Below are 14429 nucleotides of genomic sequence, written 5' to 3'. Positions count from 1 at the left end.
CTCCCTACAAAGAGAGATCATCATTTTAGGTTGTCTGGTCGGATGTCCAAGCCACACCCCTTCAGTTTTGTCTTGGTTCAGCTTGGCACCTGATGCCTGTTCGTAATGGTGTAATATCTCCATAACTGAAGACAGTTCGTTTTGGTTTCTAATTATCACCGTCACGTCATCTGCATACGCCAAAGCTGCGATTTTAAGGGATTTATCAAGGACGTATCCCTTGATCCGTTTATCATCATTTATCCTTTTCAATAAGGGATTAATTGCAAGGACATATAACGCAGCACTCAAGGGACATCCTTGTTTAACCCCGCACTCAGCACTAAAAGGGGATGAGAGCTTTCCATTTAACTTAACTCGCACTAAGGACTTTTTATAAATCAATTGGATAATAGAAATAAATTGGTCCGGAAAATTATAAGCTTTCATTACTTTCCATAAATAAGAGTGGGAAACAGAATCAAAAGCCCTCCTTTGATCTAATCCTAAAATGCAGAGTTCTGAATCCTTGCCATTATAAATAATCTCTCTTAACATACTTAAGTTATCCCACATCAATCGTCCCTTAATTGCGCATGTTTGTTCTTTTTCAATGATAATATCTAATACATCCTCTAGTCTAGACATAATTATTTTAGCAAAAATCTTATAATCTACATTCATTATTGTCAGTTGCCTATAATTGTTAATATCTTCTCTATCACCTTTCTTATATAATAAACACATAACTCCCTCATAAAACGATTTACCCATTGTTTTTCTTTCTATTCCTTCATTAAAATACTGAGTTAACAATTCAGACAGTTCTTTACTCACAATTTTGTAAAATTCAGAGGGGAGTCCATCCAGACCAGGTGTTTTATCGGTACTAAGTTGGTTAATTACTGACTCCACTTCCTCTCTTTTAATTTTTCCAATCAAAGTTTCATAAATGACAGAATCTAATGGTTCAACCTCACTCAAAAAATTGTTAATAGCGTCGCTGTTTGTAACTATGGATGAAAACATCTCCGAACAATAATCTCTAATTACTTGTCTTTTCCCCTCTTCTTTAAAAACTGACTTTCCATGTTTATCCTTAATTGAGACAATAAAATCATTTCGACTTTTCTTTTGATTATTAAAATCATATAATCGCTGTTCCCGTGAAAGTCAGTACGTCGCAACATATTAAATAAAACTTCTCTATTGACTCGATCAATGTCCTCTTTAAGAGACATCAGTTGATTTTCCTTCTCCTCTTCCTTCTCCTTCTTATTTCTTAAATATATATATCTACTCACATCTTCGTTATATTTTACATTCTTTGCATGATTTAATTCTCTCGCTTTAAATTTAAAAAATTGACACATACGTCGTTTAAGAAGCTCCCAAAGTTCCGAGAAAGAAGTAGTAAAAATCTTAAGATGTAATATTTTCCTAATTTCAGATTTAACTTCGGACACAAGCAACTCGTCTGCTAACAAGGATGTATTCAATTTCCAATAGTTCAAAAATTCATGGGGACAACACGACACTGTGGCCATAACCACCATATGATCAGAAAAGTCTGTTAAAAGAGTGTCATATTTCAGACCTTGAACATTATGTGATATGTAGAATCTATCAATCCTTGTTTTAGTTAACGAATCGAATCTAGTGTAGTGGACGGTATGTGGATGCAAGTGCCTGTATAAATCACGGAGTGCTGCTTCCTTACAAATTTTAACCAATAATTTGCTTTCCCGCAGTTCTCTAAATTCAACCTTGGATATTCTATCAGTTGCTTCAGTAACAATGTTAAAATCTCCACATAGAATTATATTAAAACCAATCTCTAATAAATACTTCAATTTTTTCAACAATTGTATCTTTTTCGTTCGTTCCGGTGCATTATAAAGATTAATAATACGCAACCTTTGCCCGTAATAACAGCAATCAACAAGGAGGAGTCGTCCCGGTATTATGTCTCTTCTTTTGATTATATTCACCGCATCTTTTTTAAAGAAAATACCCACTCCGTCAGAGCTGTCTTCCCCTATCGATATTATTGAATGGGCAGTGTTCCACATTTTATTTAATTCACATACATCTACGTGTGTCTTTAATCTCATCTCTTGAAGGCACAAAATATCATAATCAAGTCTTTTTAAGAAATCAACCTTCCTTTTCCTGCTCTTATCTGATTGGAGACCTCTGACATTAAATGTTATTATTTTGATGTTACTCATAGGTTGACTAAAGGAGAGACCATCTCAGAAATATTACTCACGGAGGACTTGGTCTATTATCCTTCCGCTTATCTCTTCCAGAGCTAGAAGCAGAAACGCTCCTTTTTCTGCTTCCTCTCGTATCCTCGTTGACGTGCTCGTTGAGGGCTGGGTGACTTCCACTAAAGAAGGTCTTCCGTTTTACTTTCGTTTCCCCGGGCAGCGAAGCAAGAGCCAGAGATGCCGCCTCTGAGAGAGGGAAGGATCCATGGTCCTCGCTATCTCCGTCGTCATCAGGTGTCTGCTCGCTGTCAATTTCTTCGTCATCACTATCGCTTTCATTCTCACCATCCGATGTCTCTATGATTAGGTTACCATCTAGCTCTTCATCACTCTCGTCACTTTTTTTACTTGACTGAGACAGTGGAGATGGTAACTCATTTTGAACAGGGCTAGACTGGGTATCCTGATCATCCACTTGTGGATTGTCCAATCCAAGCGAAACTGGGAGTGACAGTGAGGCAGCCGTAGGAGGAAGGTGGGGGGGAGTAGAGGGAGGGGGCTCTCTCACCTGGTCACTCACGGGGGGATCCAAGACTTGGGAAGGATCCACCAAAGAAGGGAAATCCATGGTGGCAGAAGGTCGAGGTTGTTGGGAAGATTTAAGTATATTCACAAAAGACTTGGGGCATTTAAAGAAGGTGTGCCCTTTCGCACCACAGAGGGAGCACTCACTTTCGTTTTGGCAAATTTTAGCCTTGTGGCCCAACTCACCACATTTCCAACATTTGACAGTGGGGCATTCTCTCGCCTGGTGGTCTGGACCTTGGCAGATGAAACACCTCACCGATTGGCCCGGATAAATAATCCTGCCATTGTAGGGGCCCAACGAGATGGAATTAGGGATAGAGATTATATGTCCAGCTTCGTCTCTACACATCCGAACTTTGTATTTTCGGACTCCATACCAGAATCCGAATTTATCCACTGGCTTGACTGGGGGTTGAAGAATCTCGCAATACCTTTTAAGATATAACTCGATATCTTGGTCTGGAATCCTTCCAGTCCAGAACTTAACAACAAGAGTCACTACCTCTACCTGGACAGAAGACTCCACTTGCCAGTCTTTCCATTTCGGATGTGATGCGTTGGAAAGAGAGATCTCTAAGAAGTGACGTAAGGGCGCCTCTTCGGTGAAACACAGCTCAAAATCCCGTTTACTGGGGAGAGCAATGAAGGAGTATATGTCCTGCACATTCAGCCATGATGTTTGCAATATCAGCTCTTCAGCAACATAATCACGGGTCGGGGGGTCCCCGTCTCCGATGTACTTAAGTCTCACCCATAAATTGCTGAAGTTTGAAGCAAACGATAATGGGGCATACGGGGGCATGATTACATAACTAATAACCAATTACTCCGGTCTTTCCGCGCCCACTCATTTTGACAGGTTCTTTTCTTCGTAGTATCGAGACTAAGAGAAAAAAAAACCATAACTAACAGACAGAAACAAATGTGAGGGGTTGCTTGAAGGACTCCTGAATTTACATCTGATTTGTGGACGTAAAAGAAAACAGGAGTGCTTGCAACTACGCCATCTACTGGCCTTTGGCGGAAATGAGGAACAGCATGACTGTGCCTGGGGTGCAGTAGCTGTGTACTGTACACGATATGAGATTGAGTACTACATGTGTCACAGAGACAATCCAACAGTTTATATCCAGTTAATATCTTTATTAAAGGCCAATAACCAGTGGTGCCTCCAACGGAGCCAGATAGGGGGGGAAGGTCATGCCATGAAATATTATTAGTTGTCCCCAGATCAAATAGGTTGTTAATGAGGTTTTACCTTGAAACTCTGAATACCAGAACGTCCATACTTCCAGAATCAATGTAGTTTTAGAAGTGTGTTTATATTGGCTTTAGTACATGCAATAGCATTCACAGATGATCGCAACAGATTATTCAGAATGTCAATACTATATTTTCTGACTTGAAAGCGGCGGGGAGTCATACTGTGGGAGCACTATATCTATGATCTCTACTTGACTGGACTGATCTGGACAGCTTCACAGTATAATTTTTCTGTATGTTATCAATGTTAGTGTCAAAGTCTGAACACAGTTTGTGCAGTGAGATTAGTTTAACAGAGTTCCCAAAAGTCAGCTTCAATCCAACATCAGCGATGTGGCCTAGGTATTGGATCAACGCCAGCGGAACATGACGATGCTGTGTTTCCATGCTCAAAGTTAGTTCAAAGAATTGTGTTAAATTGTTAGTTTTTTATACATCTTTGGGGAGTGAAAAAAAAAAAAAAACAACTGCACCTGTGAACTGAACATGAACTGTGAAAAATATCTGATCCATGTTAGGCTTATTGTTATGTACATTCATAGTTTATAGCCAATTTAAACAACTCTAAAGGTACTTTAGAGCAGGGGTGTCACAGTCTTCTTCTACTGTAAGTAATGTAAACTTATGTGTAGCAGGAAAGAATTGGAAGTACTGGTGCTTAGATCAAGTTACTGGATGCCACCTTCATGCCAAGCATATGGCTTCTATTATATAAAAAAAAAACTGTCTTGTACTGTCTTGTATGAGGTTAATGTTATTGTAAGAAAGGAGCGCGCTCTCGGTGTGAGTGTGTTGGCTCTGAAAAGAGCCGTTGTTTGTAGGAGGGCGTGCAGACAGCTTAAGCCCTCTCTCCGCGGATGCGGCGAGCCAGTTGAATGTCTTTGGGCATGATGGTGACCCTCTTGGCGTGGATGGCGCACAGGTTGGTGTCCTCGAAGAGTCCGACCAGGTAAGCCTCGCTGGCCTCCTGCAGAGCCATGACAGCTGAGCTCTGGAAGCGCAAGTCGGTCTTGAAATCCTGAGCGATCTCGCGGACCAGGCGCTGGAAGGGCAGCTTGCGAATGAGCAGCTCGGTGGACTTCTGGTAACGGCGGATCTCGCGCAGAGCCACGGTGCCGGGCCTGTAACGGTGAGGTTTCTTGACGCCTCCGGTGGCCGGGGCGCTCTTACGAGCGGCCTTGGTGGCCAGCTGCTTTCTGGGGGCTTTTCCGCCAGTGGATTTGCAAGCGGTCTGCTTGGTTCTTGCCATTCTTTCTCTCTTTGGTCGTGTCCAAATTCATGGGCTGCATCCTCCTGAGGCCACATTTGTAGACCGATTACGTCACAGCGACGCGCCGAAGGCTGTCCAAATTCGTAGACTCCTCCGAATGCAGCCGACAAATGTGTCCTCCTTTTCCCCGAATTTGAAGGATGGGTCGGGTGTGTCCTGCGTGGCCTACCATATCCCAGAATTCATAGCGCCCAGCCAAACTCCAGTTTCCAGCAATGCTACTAAGTTTTAAAATTACTCATACTAATCTTTCTGGGTCACCAAATAAACTTTTAACATATTTTCAGGCGAGAAAGTAGCTGTGTAAACATCAAATATCTGCTCGGTTTATCAAGATATCGCATATTTGCAAAAGTGCTTCGACGTTTTCGGAGATGTCTGCTACCCACCAGCTCGACAGCTAACCGGGAGCTCGAGGGTTAGTGATGCGGCTGAGAACGGCACAACTCCCGGCACATCATTTTCAGATCACCGCGGACTTTCGCTGCTCGGGTTAAACGTAATATATAAGTCACTTAGACAACCTAAAAATGTTATTGTTGGGCTTTTTTCAGTGTTTTGTTTGTTCGTAAGTAAATCGGTTTGGCTGAGATTAAAGTTATTAGATTAGATTAGATAAAATAAAACTTTATTAATCCCCCGGGTGGCATTTACCCTGGCATTTGGATGCACCACCGCGGGAGTTGCTGTGTGCCCTGACGGAGGACTACGTGGAGTATTTGCGTCACGGCGCTGTGCTGAAAGGACTCGAAAAGGCTGTCGCTCGCTCCAAATATGAGGAGGACGTGCTCATCAACAACCACACTTGTATTTGGGGTTCCTACTGGAAAGACGGCTTCTAGGGGTACAAGTGTTGCCACTCCATGGTCAAACAGAGTTACTGCACAGGATCAGCTGGAATTGGAATTAACAACTCAGAGTGCACTCCATTTGAAGAGGCAATAACTGAGCCACAGGAGGAGGAACAGCCCAAGACTCTGCTAGAAATGCATCAAGATAAGATGAAAGAGAAGAACAGAAAGAACAAGAAGCTCGACTCCGACAGCAGTGATTCGGAGGATGAGGAGAAGAAGAAGGAAAAGCTGAAGAAGGCTCTAGAAGCAGAGGACAAGCGGGTGAAGCAGGTGAAGCAGGTGGAGATGCTAATGCAGCTGGATGAGGGGAAGAGGCCGTACAACAGCTTGTTTGAAGTAAAGGCGCCCACTGAGGAGGAGATGGTGTTACGTTCCCCTGGGGGGGTCTAGGCGGTGAGGGGGAAGTAACAAAAGTGACCGGGTCAGAAAAAGGAATCAAGGAGGCGAAAAGTTAAATAAAACAGTTTTATTGAAGTAATTCAACTAAAAGAGACGGACAAGCCGCTATCACCATAAAAGTAACACAAACAAAACTCAGGCGTTGGTCAGTAATGCAAAAAGTCAAAAGGAAAACGCAGCTCACTAGCTGAAAACCACAAAACACAGCTCACCAGCTGGAAACACCGAAAAACCACTCAGCTCACTAGCTGTACCCACACAAATGGCACTCTGGCCCAGAGCTCACCCTGCTCTGGGCTTAAATACCTTTAATTGCTGATGGGAGTCAGCTGTACAGGAGGGAAAGGTGGCACCTCAGGCAGAGGAGGTAGTGGGACATGCCCACACAGGCACCTTCAGGAGAGAGAGAGAGGCCCTGCTAGGGCCGTAACACCCCCTCCCATAAATGCAAACCCATGGTTTGTCAAATTTACGATAACACAAAGTGACTCCATAGCCGTTTCATGAAGAAATTGCAGGTTTTCCACCTACCAAACCCCATAGCACCGGTTAGGCATTGCCTGCGGAAACTGCCAATCCCATCTCAGTGGGTTCACAACATTCCCAGAGAGTGGCCCCAAACCCTCGAAACAGTGTCCCATGGGATAGCCAGGGCTTCGAACTATCACGTGTGGAGAACCCAGCAGGCAGCTAGCGGGCTTCACTGAAACACAGACATACTTGTTAGCAAGGGGTGCAGATCTGAAGGGTGGTTTTGAACATGAACCGGAGAAAGGGTCAACCAGGGGCAGCTCAGGGTTAGTTGGCCTCGTACCCTGATTACGGGGTGCTACCGAGCAATTGTGCTCCAGGTTTAGCCTTTCAGTAGGCCTGGCAAGCTTGTCAGTTTGAGAGCTACGACTGACTTTTCTCAAAACAGGCCCCTTTTGTGTTGAGTGGGCTTTCTGTTTGAGTGCCAGTTTGACACAATTGGCAACCACATGGCCAGGCTTGTGACAGAAAAAACACAGTTTGGGCCTAGGTCTTAAAACCATAACTGCATTTTCCTTATTAGCTGGCCCACTCTTACCTGTCCAGGATGCGCTATAGCGCAGATGGATATCCTATCCGACAGCACTTGCTTTATGAGTCAGCTTAAACTCATCTGCCAGGGTGGCAGCTTGCTGTAAAGTTGTAGCCCTCTGTTCACTTAAATAAAGGGCAACAGACTTAGGAACAGAGTTTTTAAAGTCCTCCACCAGCATAAGCTCACGTATGGACCCCACATCATTAACCTGGCTTGCAGAACACCACCTATCAAAGAGCTTTGCCTTCTCCCTAGCGAAGTCAAGATAGGACTGTCCCTGTGCCAACTCCAACCCTCGAAAATGCTGCCTATAGGCCTCAGGTACCAGTTCATAGGCTTGGAGGACGGCACTTTTGATCTTTCCATAAACTAGGCCATCCTGCCCAGACAGAACAGAACAAGCTTCTTGAGCCTTACCTGTCAACCTACACAGCAACATCACCCCCCACACATCTTGAGGCCACTGCAGTGCAGTTGCTAGGCGTTCGAATACACTGAAAAAGCTGTGAACACTGGATTCGCAGAAGACTGGAACCAGGTGAATATTATTGCTCACAAACGAGCCTCTAGACACCTGTACACTAGCAGCTGTGTCATCCATTTTGGGGATGGTGAAGGGTTAGAAAACACACCCTTAATTAAGACAATTAACAGCCAACTACACAACTTACTTTAGCTGACCAACTTACCTCTCGCCACGCACCCGTTAACAAAAACAACTTACCCAGTTCCAAAACCTTGCCCTGCCTATCTTCCGGAGCGTGCTGGGCTCGAGGCAACTTTAAAGGCAGAACTTCAGCGACCGGAGCCCTGAATTGCCTACCCCCAACAGAGAATTAATCCCCACCCAGGATTACTCCAAAAATAACAAAGGCAAAATAACAAAAGAGTGCCCGAAGGAGGAACTTAAAAAGCTCAGCTGGACACTCACCTACCTTAACTGGGAAGTTAGGAATCTCTAAAAGGTGCCAAAGCGAGATAAACAACAAAAACCAAATCCAGCACAGAACTCCTTGTTCAATTATCCCGGACGAGCCCCCACTTGTTACGGTCCCCTGGGGGGGGGGGGGTCTAGGCGGGGAGGGGGAAGTAACAAAAGTGACCGGGTCAGAAAAAGGAGTCAAGGAGGCGAAACAATTGAATAAAACAATTTTATTGAAGAAGTTCAACTAAAAGAGACGGACAAGCCGCTATCACCATAAAAGTAACACAAACAAAACTCAGGCGTTGGTCAGTAATGCAAAAAGTCAAAAGGAAAACGCAGCTCACTAGCTGAAAACCACAAAACACAGCTCACCAGCTGGAAACACCGAAAAACCACTCAGCTCACTAGCTGTACCCACACAAATGGCACTCTGGTCCAGAGCTCACCCTGCTCTGGGCTTAAATACCTTTAATTGCTGATGGGAGTCAGCTGTACAGGAGGGAAAGGTGGCACCTCAGGCAGAGGAGGTAGTGGGACATGCCCATACAGGCACCTTCAGGAGAGAGAGAGAGGCCCTGCTAGGGCCGTAACAATGGAGGCCTTCCGCATGAAACGCAGCAGGCCAGATGATCCCATGGCTTCCTTCTTGGGACAGTGACCTTTTCAGTCCCGGCAGATTCCCCTAAACTCTCCCCAAGGACTCTACTAGAGCAGCTACTCAGTAAAATATAAAATCCCACATTCACTCAAGTTTTGTGTTTTGGAAAGAAGTGCTGGAGAAACTGTACAGTATTTTGTAAAAGTTAATGTTAACACATTGTTTTGAAACTGCATGTCCATAAAATGTAGAACAACAATAAAAAAGGTGTTTCACTTCAACAGGAGACATTTAAATACTTTCAAACCTTTCAAATTCAGTCTTTACAGGAAACATGAGAAACGTAACTGCATTTCTTTTTATAATAAAATCCATGAGGAAAAAAAAAAAAAAAAAAGCAAAACCGGAGACAAAGCCAGAGCTAAGGCTAAGACCCGTTCATCCCGTGCCGGGCTCCAGTTCCACGTGGGTCGTGTCCACAGACTGCTGCGCAAAGGCAACTATGCGCAGCGCGTGGGTGCCGGCGTCCCCGTCTACCTGGCAGCTGTGCTCGAGTACCTGACCGCTGAGATCCTCGAGCTGGCTGGCAACGCAGCCCGCGACAACAAGAAGACTCGTATCATCCCACGTCACCTGCAGCTGGCTGTGCGCAACGACGAGGAGCTCAACAAGCTCCTTGGCGGAGTCACCATCGCCCAGGGTGGTGTGCTGCCCAACATCCAGGCCGTGCTGCTGCCCAAGAAGACCGAGAAGCCTGTCAAGGCCAAGTAAATGCCAAAGCCTCTGCTTCACGCACGAAACAAATAAACAAAGGCTCTTTTCAGAGCCACACACTTCTTTCTGAGCAAACATCCTTGTGTATATGGAAATGTAGTATTACCTTATTCTCGCCGACTTCCGTGTGTGTGTATGTATAATCATTACCTTTTAGTTACTTACCTCTTATTACTCTTTCAAAATGATTCCAGAAAATATTTCTTTTCAGCAACTCATGTAATACTGAACACTTCTTCTTGGATCAAAACCACTTGCAGTCTCTCTCGCAGCGTGACCGATGCCCGTGCCTTTTTGACCTCTGTTAGCTTGTATCTTTCAGAAATCTGTCACTTTATTCTAACAAACTTGCTCAGGTCAAAAGATCACGTTCAACACAACTGACTACATCACATTTTTACGGTCTTAACAATTCGGAGCTACTCATTACTGACATGCTAACTACGGCCGTAGAAATGCATCATGGTTGACATTAAAAGCAGATCCTAAGCTCGTGGAAACAGACACGACGTGGTTCATGACCAATGTTCCCTCTAATTTTTCATGTGTCTGAGCGAACACACAAACTCCCTGAGCGGACACTTGGACCACTGTGAGCAACAGCAGACGTGTGCACTGTGGTCACGCAGGCATCAAATCCATCCAAGTTACATGGTTTAATAAAGTAATCAAATTACAGCATTTACATTTATGTTAGACTACTTTTAATTAAGTGCTTTAGCCCCACTTACAATGAAAATTAAAAAAAAATCTTGTTCATGACCTGTGTAGTATGCTAACACAATTGGAAGTAAAAATAACTTGAACTCCAACTTTGAAAACACAACTTTTTGTTTTTTTAATATAAAGCTCTGACTTGTATTATGAGTCTGTGGTCTGGGAGAGAGTCCTGTAACTCTCTGTCTGCAAAATACAGCATACAATGACCAATGTTGGGCAATTAATTATATAGTTACTTCTTCAAAAAAGTAACTGAGATTTGCAAATTTTTTTGCAGCTGTTTATCTAAAAATGCAGCCAAGGCGTTTTTTTAAAATAAACATTTCAAACTTTCTACAGAACAATCAGCTGTTCTGCATCAAATCTGAATCCACACAAATTATTTGTGCCACTCCAAAAAATAATTTCTGTCCACTATGAGATGAAGGAGAACAACAGCCTGATACCTGCAGGCCTGACAGCAGGAGATGTATCACTGCTGTAACACCTGTAACATTCAGCAGTCGCCTCGTTGTTCTGACACACACAACAAAACTATTGACTACACTACACACTACACAAGATTTGCGCTAAACATCGCAAATCTCTCACATCTCAAAACATTCCTAAAACTTTTCCCCTTCCTAAAAAACTGTTGCCATATCATTTTTTCATTGGTTGACACGGTACATTTTTTGACCAATAGGAAAGGGGGGGGGGGTGTTTTGTTTTTGCTCACAGGCTTTCGAGTGTTTTCCTTATAAAACGCCATTTTTACCGTTTCTTCCCGCAGTAAATATAAACAACGACAGTATTCAGGAAGAAAACCAAACATTGCAGATATTTTTTATCATAACTCTGGTTTTATGTGGCCGATCAACACAATTTAAAAACTGGTATAAAGTCCACACTTTTTCCACCAATTGTTCCGTCTGTCCTGCTTACATCTCCAAAGATTGTACATGTTGTCATGACCGTGGCTTCACTCCACATCAGCCACGCCGCTTTGCTAGCTAAAACACCGGTGTCAGCACATAAGGACGCTGTCATAGCCTGTCAACAACGTTGATTAGCTGCGTATATACGAATGTGAATCACATTATCGGCTGGACTATGGGATAAGGTGGCATTGTTCTAATCCCATACGGGAGCAGCCAGTCACTTACTGACTAACACTGCAAAACAGAATTGTTAAAGTTTTAATTTTAATTTCAATTCAGGTTAGATTTTTTTTGTGCGCAACGCAGATTTTCTGTGCGCAGAGACTGTGCCAGCAGTGCGCAATTACGCATGCGCGCAGCTTAGAGGGAACATTGTTCATGACACATGAGGCAAGACCACAAACTTTGTCAAACGCAAAAGCCATAACACAGAAGAGGGGGAGGGGGACGTGTGGTGGACGTACTCTGGTGCTGCAGGAACTATCCAGGTGCAGAGGGAGGAAAATGTGGAGCCATTTGCGACGTGTTCAGCGCTGCTGCTGAATTTGGGAAATTTTGGAAAGTCACTTCCGTCTAGGCTTAGGTTTTTGTGTCTATATTTTGAAATAATGGGAATTCCCCCGCATCCTTAACGCCAAGGAAGCCCATTTGTTGAAATGTGCATTAATCAAAATGGTCATGACATTAGTCATGAAATAAATACATGCGACAACAAATAGCTGCATGGGTTCAGCTTGGAGTAAAGTGTGTGCTTGAAATCACCTAATATCAGTTCAACTGGCCTAGATTTAGTCAGGTCGGGTTGTAGAGTGGAGCATTTAATTTGATTATATTGGCTCGGTATTCTTAAAATATACAGTGTGTTTCCACTAAAACAGCTGTTTAGAAATAAAAATAGAAGGGAAAAATATTCCATACGTAGATGATAATAACATGCATCTATTAATTTATTTCCAGTCATATTTGTTGTTTATTAAAAAAAAAAAAGATGTAGGTGATGACTTTTAAAGGTTTCTTGTATTATAATGCTTCATAGTAAGAGATAAGAAGTGGTTTGATGTATTGACTATGAAGGTGTGACTGTAAACATAGTTGTAGATTTCTGAAGACACAGCACTCGTGTACATATGACTGTTCCCACCACAAACACGTGACCCTATACTGTGTTCTCTGCATCTGTTCCATTGTGGCGCTGATCATCACCTGCGCACATGTACACACACACACACACACACACACACACCTCCTGAGCACTTTTAATTTTTAAGGGTTGTTTTGCACCAAGTATGGCAGCAATTTCCTAATGTCATAACCCCCCCCCCCCCCCCCCCCCCCAATTTGGCAATAAAACTGTTTCTGATTGTGAAATGTGAGCCATGATAGTAATACAAGCTGCAAGTGTTATGAGAAAAAAACAAACCCAAAAAGTATCTTATCTTGCTTTGACAATAATGCTATTATGCGTGGCCGCCTTCTTGGCTTTGGGTTTGGCGGCCTTCTTGGCGGGGGCTTTCTTGGCTGCGGGAGGCTTCTTGGTGACCTTCTTGGGGCTCTTGGTGGGCTTCTTGGCCGCCACAGCGGGCTTCTTGGCCTTCTTGGGGGACTTCTTAGCGGCTGCGGGCTTCTTGGCTGCCGCTGGCTTCTTGGGGGACTTTTTAGCGGCTGCTGCCGGCTTCTTGGCTTTGGCAGCGGCGGGCTTCTTGGCTTTGGGAGCGGCTTTCTTTGCGGGCTTCTTGGCTTTGCTCTCGGTAGCCTTCTTGTTCATCTTGAAGGATCCGGAGGCCCCGGTGCCCTTGGTCTGCACCAGAGTGCCCTTGGCCACCAGGCTCTTGATGGCGGTCTTGACGCGGGCCTTGTTCTTGTCCACATCGTAGCCTCCGGCAGCCAGAGCCTTCTTGAGAGCGACTGTGGACACGCCGCTGCGCTCCTTGGAAGCGGCCATGGCTTTCACGATCAACTCGCCCACGCTGGGGCCCACCTTCTTCGGCTTGGAAGCCATCGTCTTCTTCTTGGCCGCCTTGGCCGGGGCGGCGGCAGCAGCAGGTGCGGGTGCTTCCTCTGACATTTTCCTCTTTCCTTCTGATCGAGTCACGGTGCAGTGATGGCAACTCGGAAGCGTCACACTGCACTTAAACGCACCATGAGAACCGTGGAGAGTGAATGTAGCGCGCGCCACTCTCGCATGCGCCACGCAATGCTTCAGTTTGTGTTTCGTGTCTCGGGATCAAAGAGCTCAAAGTGAGTGTGTGAGCAGCACTGCAGGCCAACAGTGGAGCAGTCCACAGCGGACTCGTGTCGGGCTCTGGTGCTCTCTGCTCTTGCTTTGTGGAGCCTCCAAAGCTCAGCGACTCAGTGCGGAGCTCAGTGCGGAGCTCAGCACTGCTCGGCGGCTTTTTGCGCTCTTTTCTTTCCTAAAACAAAGGAGCCGCAGCACAGCTCCGTGAAAAGCCCTTTTCCAGCTCAGACACATGTTCGTTCGCGCACTCTGACTTAAAAGCAGCATCTGGTGAGCGCAGCTGTGGGACAAAGTGACGCCGCGAACTCCCAGCAAACACACCGATGCAGCTGGACGCCCACGGTGCAGCGAGACTTCTGTGAGAGCTGCTCACTTCTAACCAAAGCACAGCGGCCTCGAGTTTCACTCACGTTGTTGTATATCAGAAATCACCATTAGTTAGTCACCTTACGGCAGCTCACTTCCACACTTTGGCCCTGATCTCTTAGTCTGCATCAGTCCGTTTCCTTCCAGCTACAGTTACCGACTCTACTATAAACAACAACAGCGAATGAACACGTGAATACACACATCCACCAACTGATCACTAAGTATCTCAATGTGCAATACTCAATACCTGCTAAT

General features: G+C 44.6%; 2 protein-coding genes and 2 pseudogenes across 2 annotated transcripts; 2 read left to right on the top strand and 2 right to left on the bottom strand.

Annotated features, from left to right (window-relative positions):
- Positions 1 to 4821: 4821 nt before the first annotated feature.
- Positions 4822 to 5292, bottom strand: LOC146667381 (histone H3-like). The gene has a single exon (XM_085408453.1). The coding sequence runs from the start codon at positions 5290 to 5292 to the stop codon at positions 4882 to 4884; it is 411 nt and encodes a 136-aa protein (XP_085264579.1). The 3' UTR covers positions 4822 to 4881.
- A 683-nt stretch (positions 5293 to 5975) lies between these two features.
- On the top strand, positions 5976 to 6780 carry LOC146667380 (pre-mRNA-splicing factor SLU7 pseudogene; annotated as a pseudogene).
- A 2369-nt stretch (positions 6781 to 9149) lies between these two features.
- On the top strand, positions 9150 to 10039 carry LOC146667379 (histone H2A-like). The gene is made up of 2 exons (XM_085408385.1): positions 9150 to 9211; positions 9554 to 10039. Exons 1-2 carry the CDS (start codon positions 9150 to 9152, stop codon positions 9924 to 9926), a joined length of 435 nt encoding a protein of 144 aa, XP_085264511.1. The 3' UTR covers positions 9927 to 10039.
- Positions 10040 to 13001: 2962 nt separating this feature from the next.
- On the bottom strand, positions 13002 to 13634 carry LOC146667378 (histone H1.4 pseudogene; annotated as a pseudogene).
- Positions 13635 to 14429: the final 795 nt, after the last annotated feature.

The sequence above is a fragment of the Rhamphochromis longiceps genome, linkage group LG6 (assembly GCF_057381845.1).
Source record: "Rhamphochromis longiceps isolate RC_006_pf linkage group LG6, R_longiceps_female_GT1.1, whole genome shotgun sequence".
Taxonomy (NCBI): domain Eukaryota; kingdom Metazoa; phylum Chordata; class Actinopteri; order Cichliformes; family Cichlidae; genus Rhamphochromis; species Rhamphochromis longiceps.
The sequence above is the reverse complement of the archived record's forward strand: the minus strand, read 5'-3'. Positions and strand labels throughout refer to the sequence as shown.

Bases quoted from the DNA above. Each gene is read 5' to 3' on its own strand.
- LOC146667381 (XM_085408453.1), bottom strand. From the start codon at position 5,292: ATGGCAAGAACCAAGCAGACCGCTTGCAAATCCACTGGCGGAAAAGCC.
- LOC146667379 (XM_085408385.1), top strand. From the start codon at position 9,150: ATGGAGGCCTTCCGCATGAAACGCAGCAGGCCAGATGATCCCATGGCT. The intron at 9,212-9,553 runs GTGACCTTTTCA...AAAAAAAAAAAG, and splicing joins ATGGCTTCCTTCTTGGGACA to CAAAACCGGAGACAAAGCCA.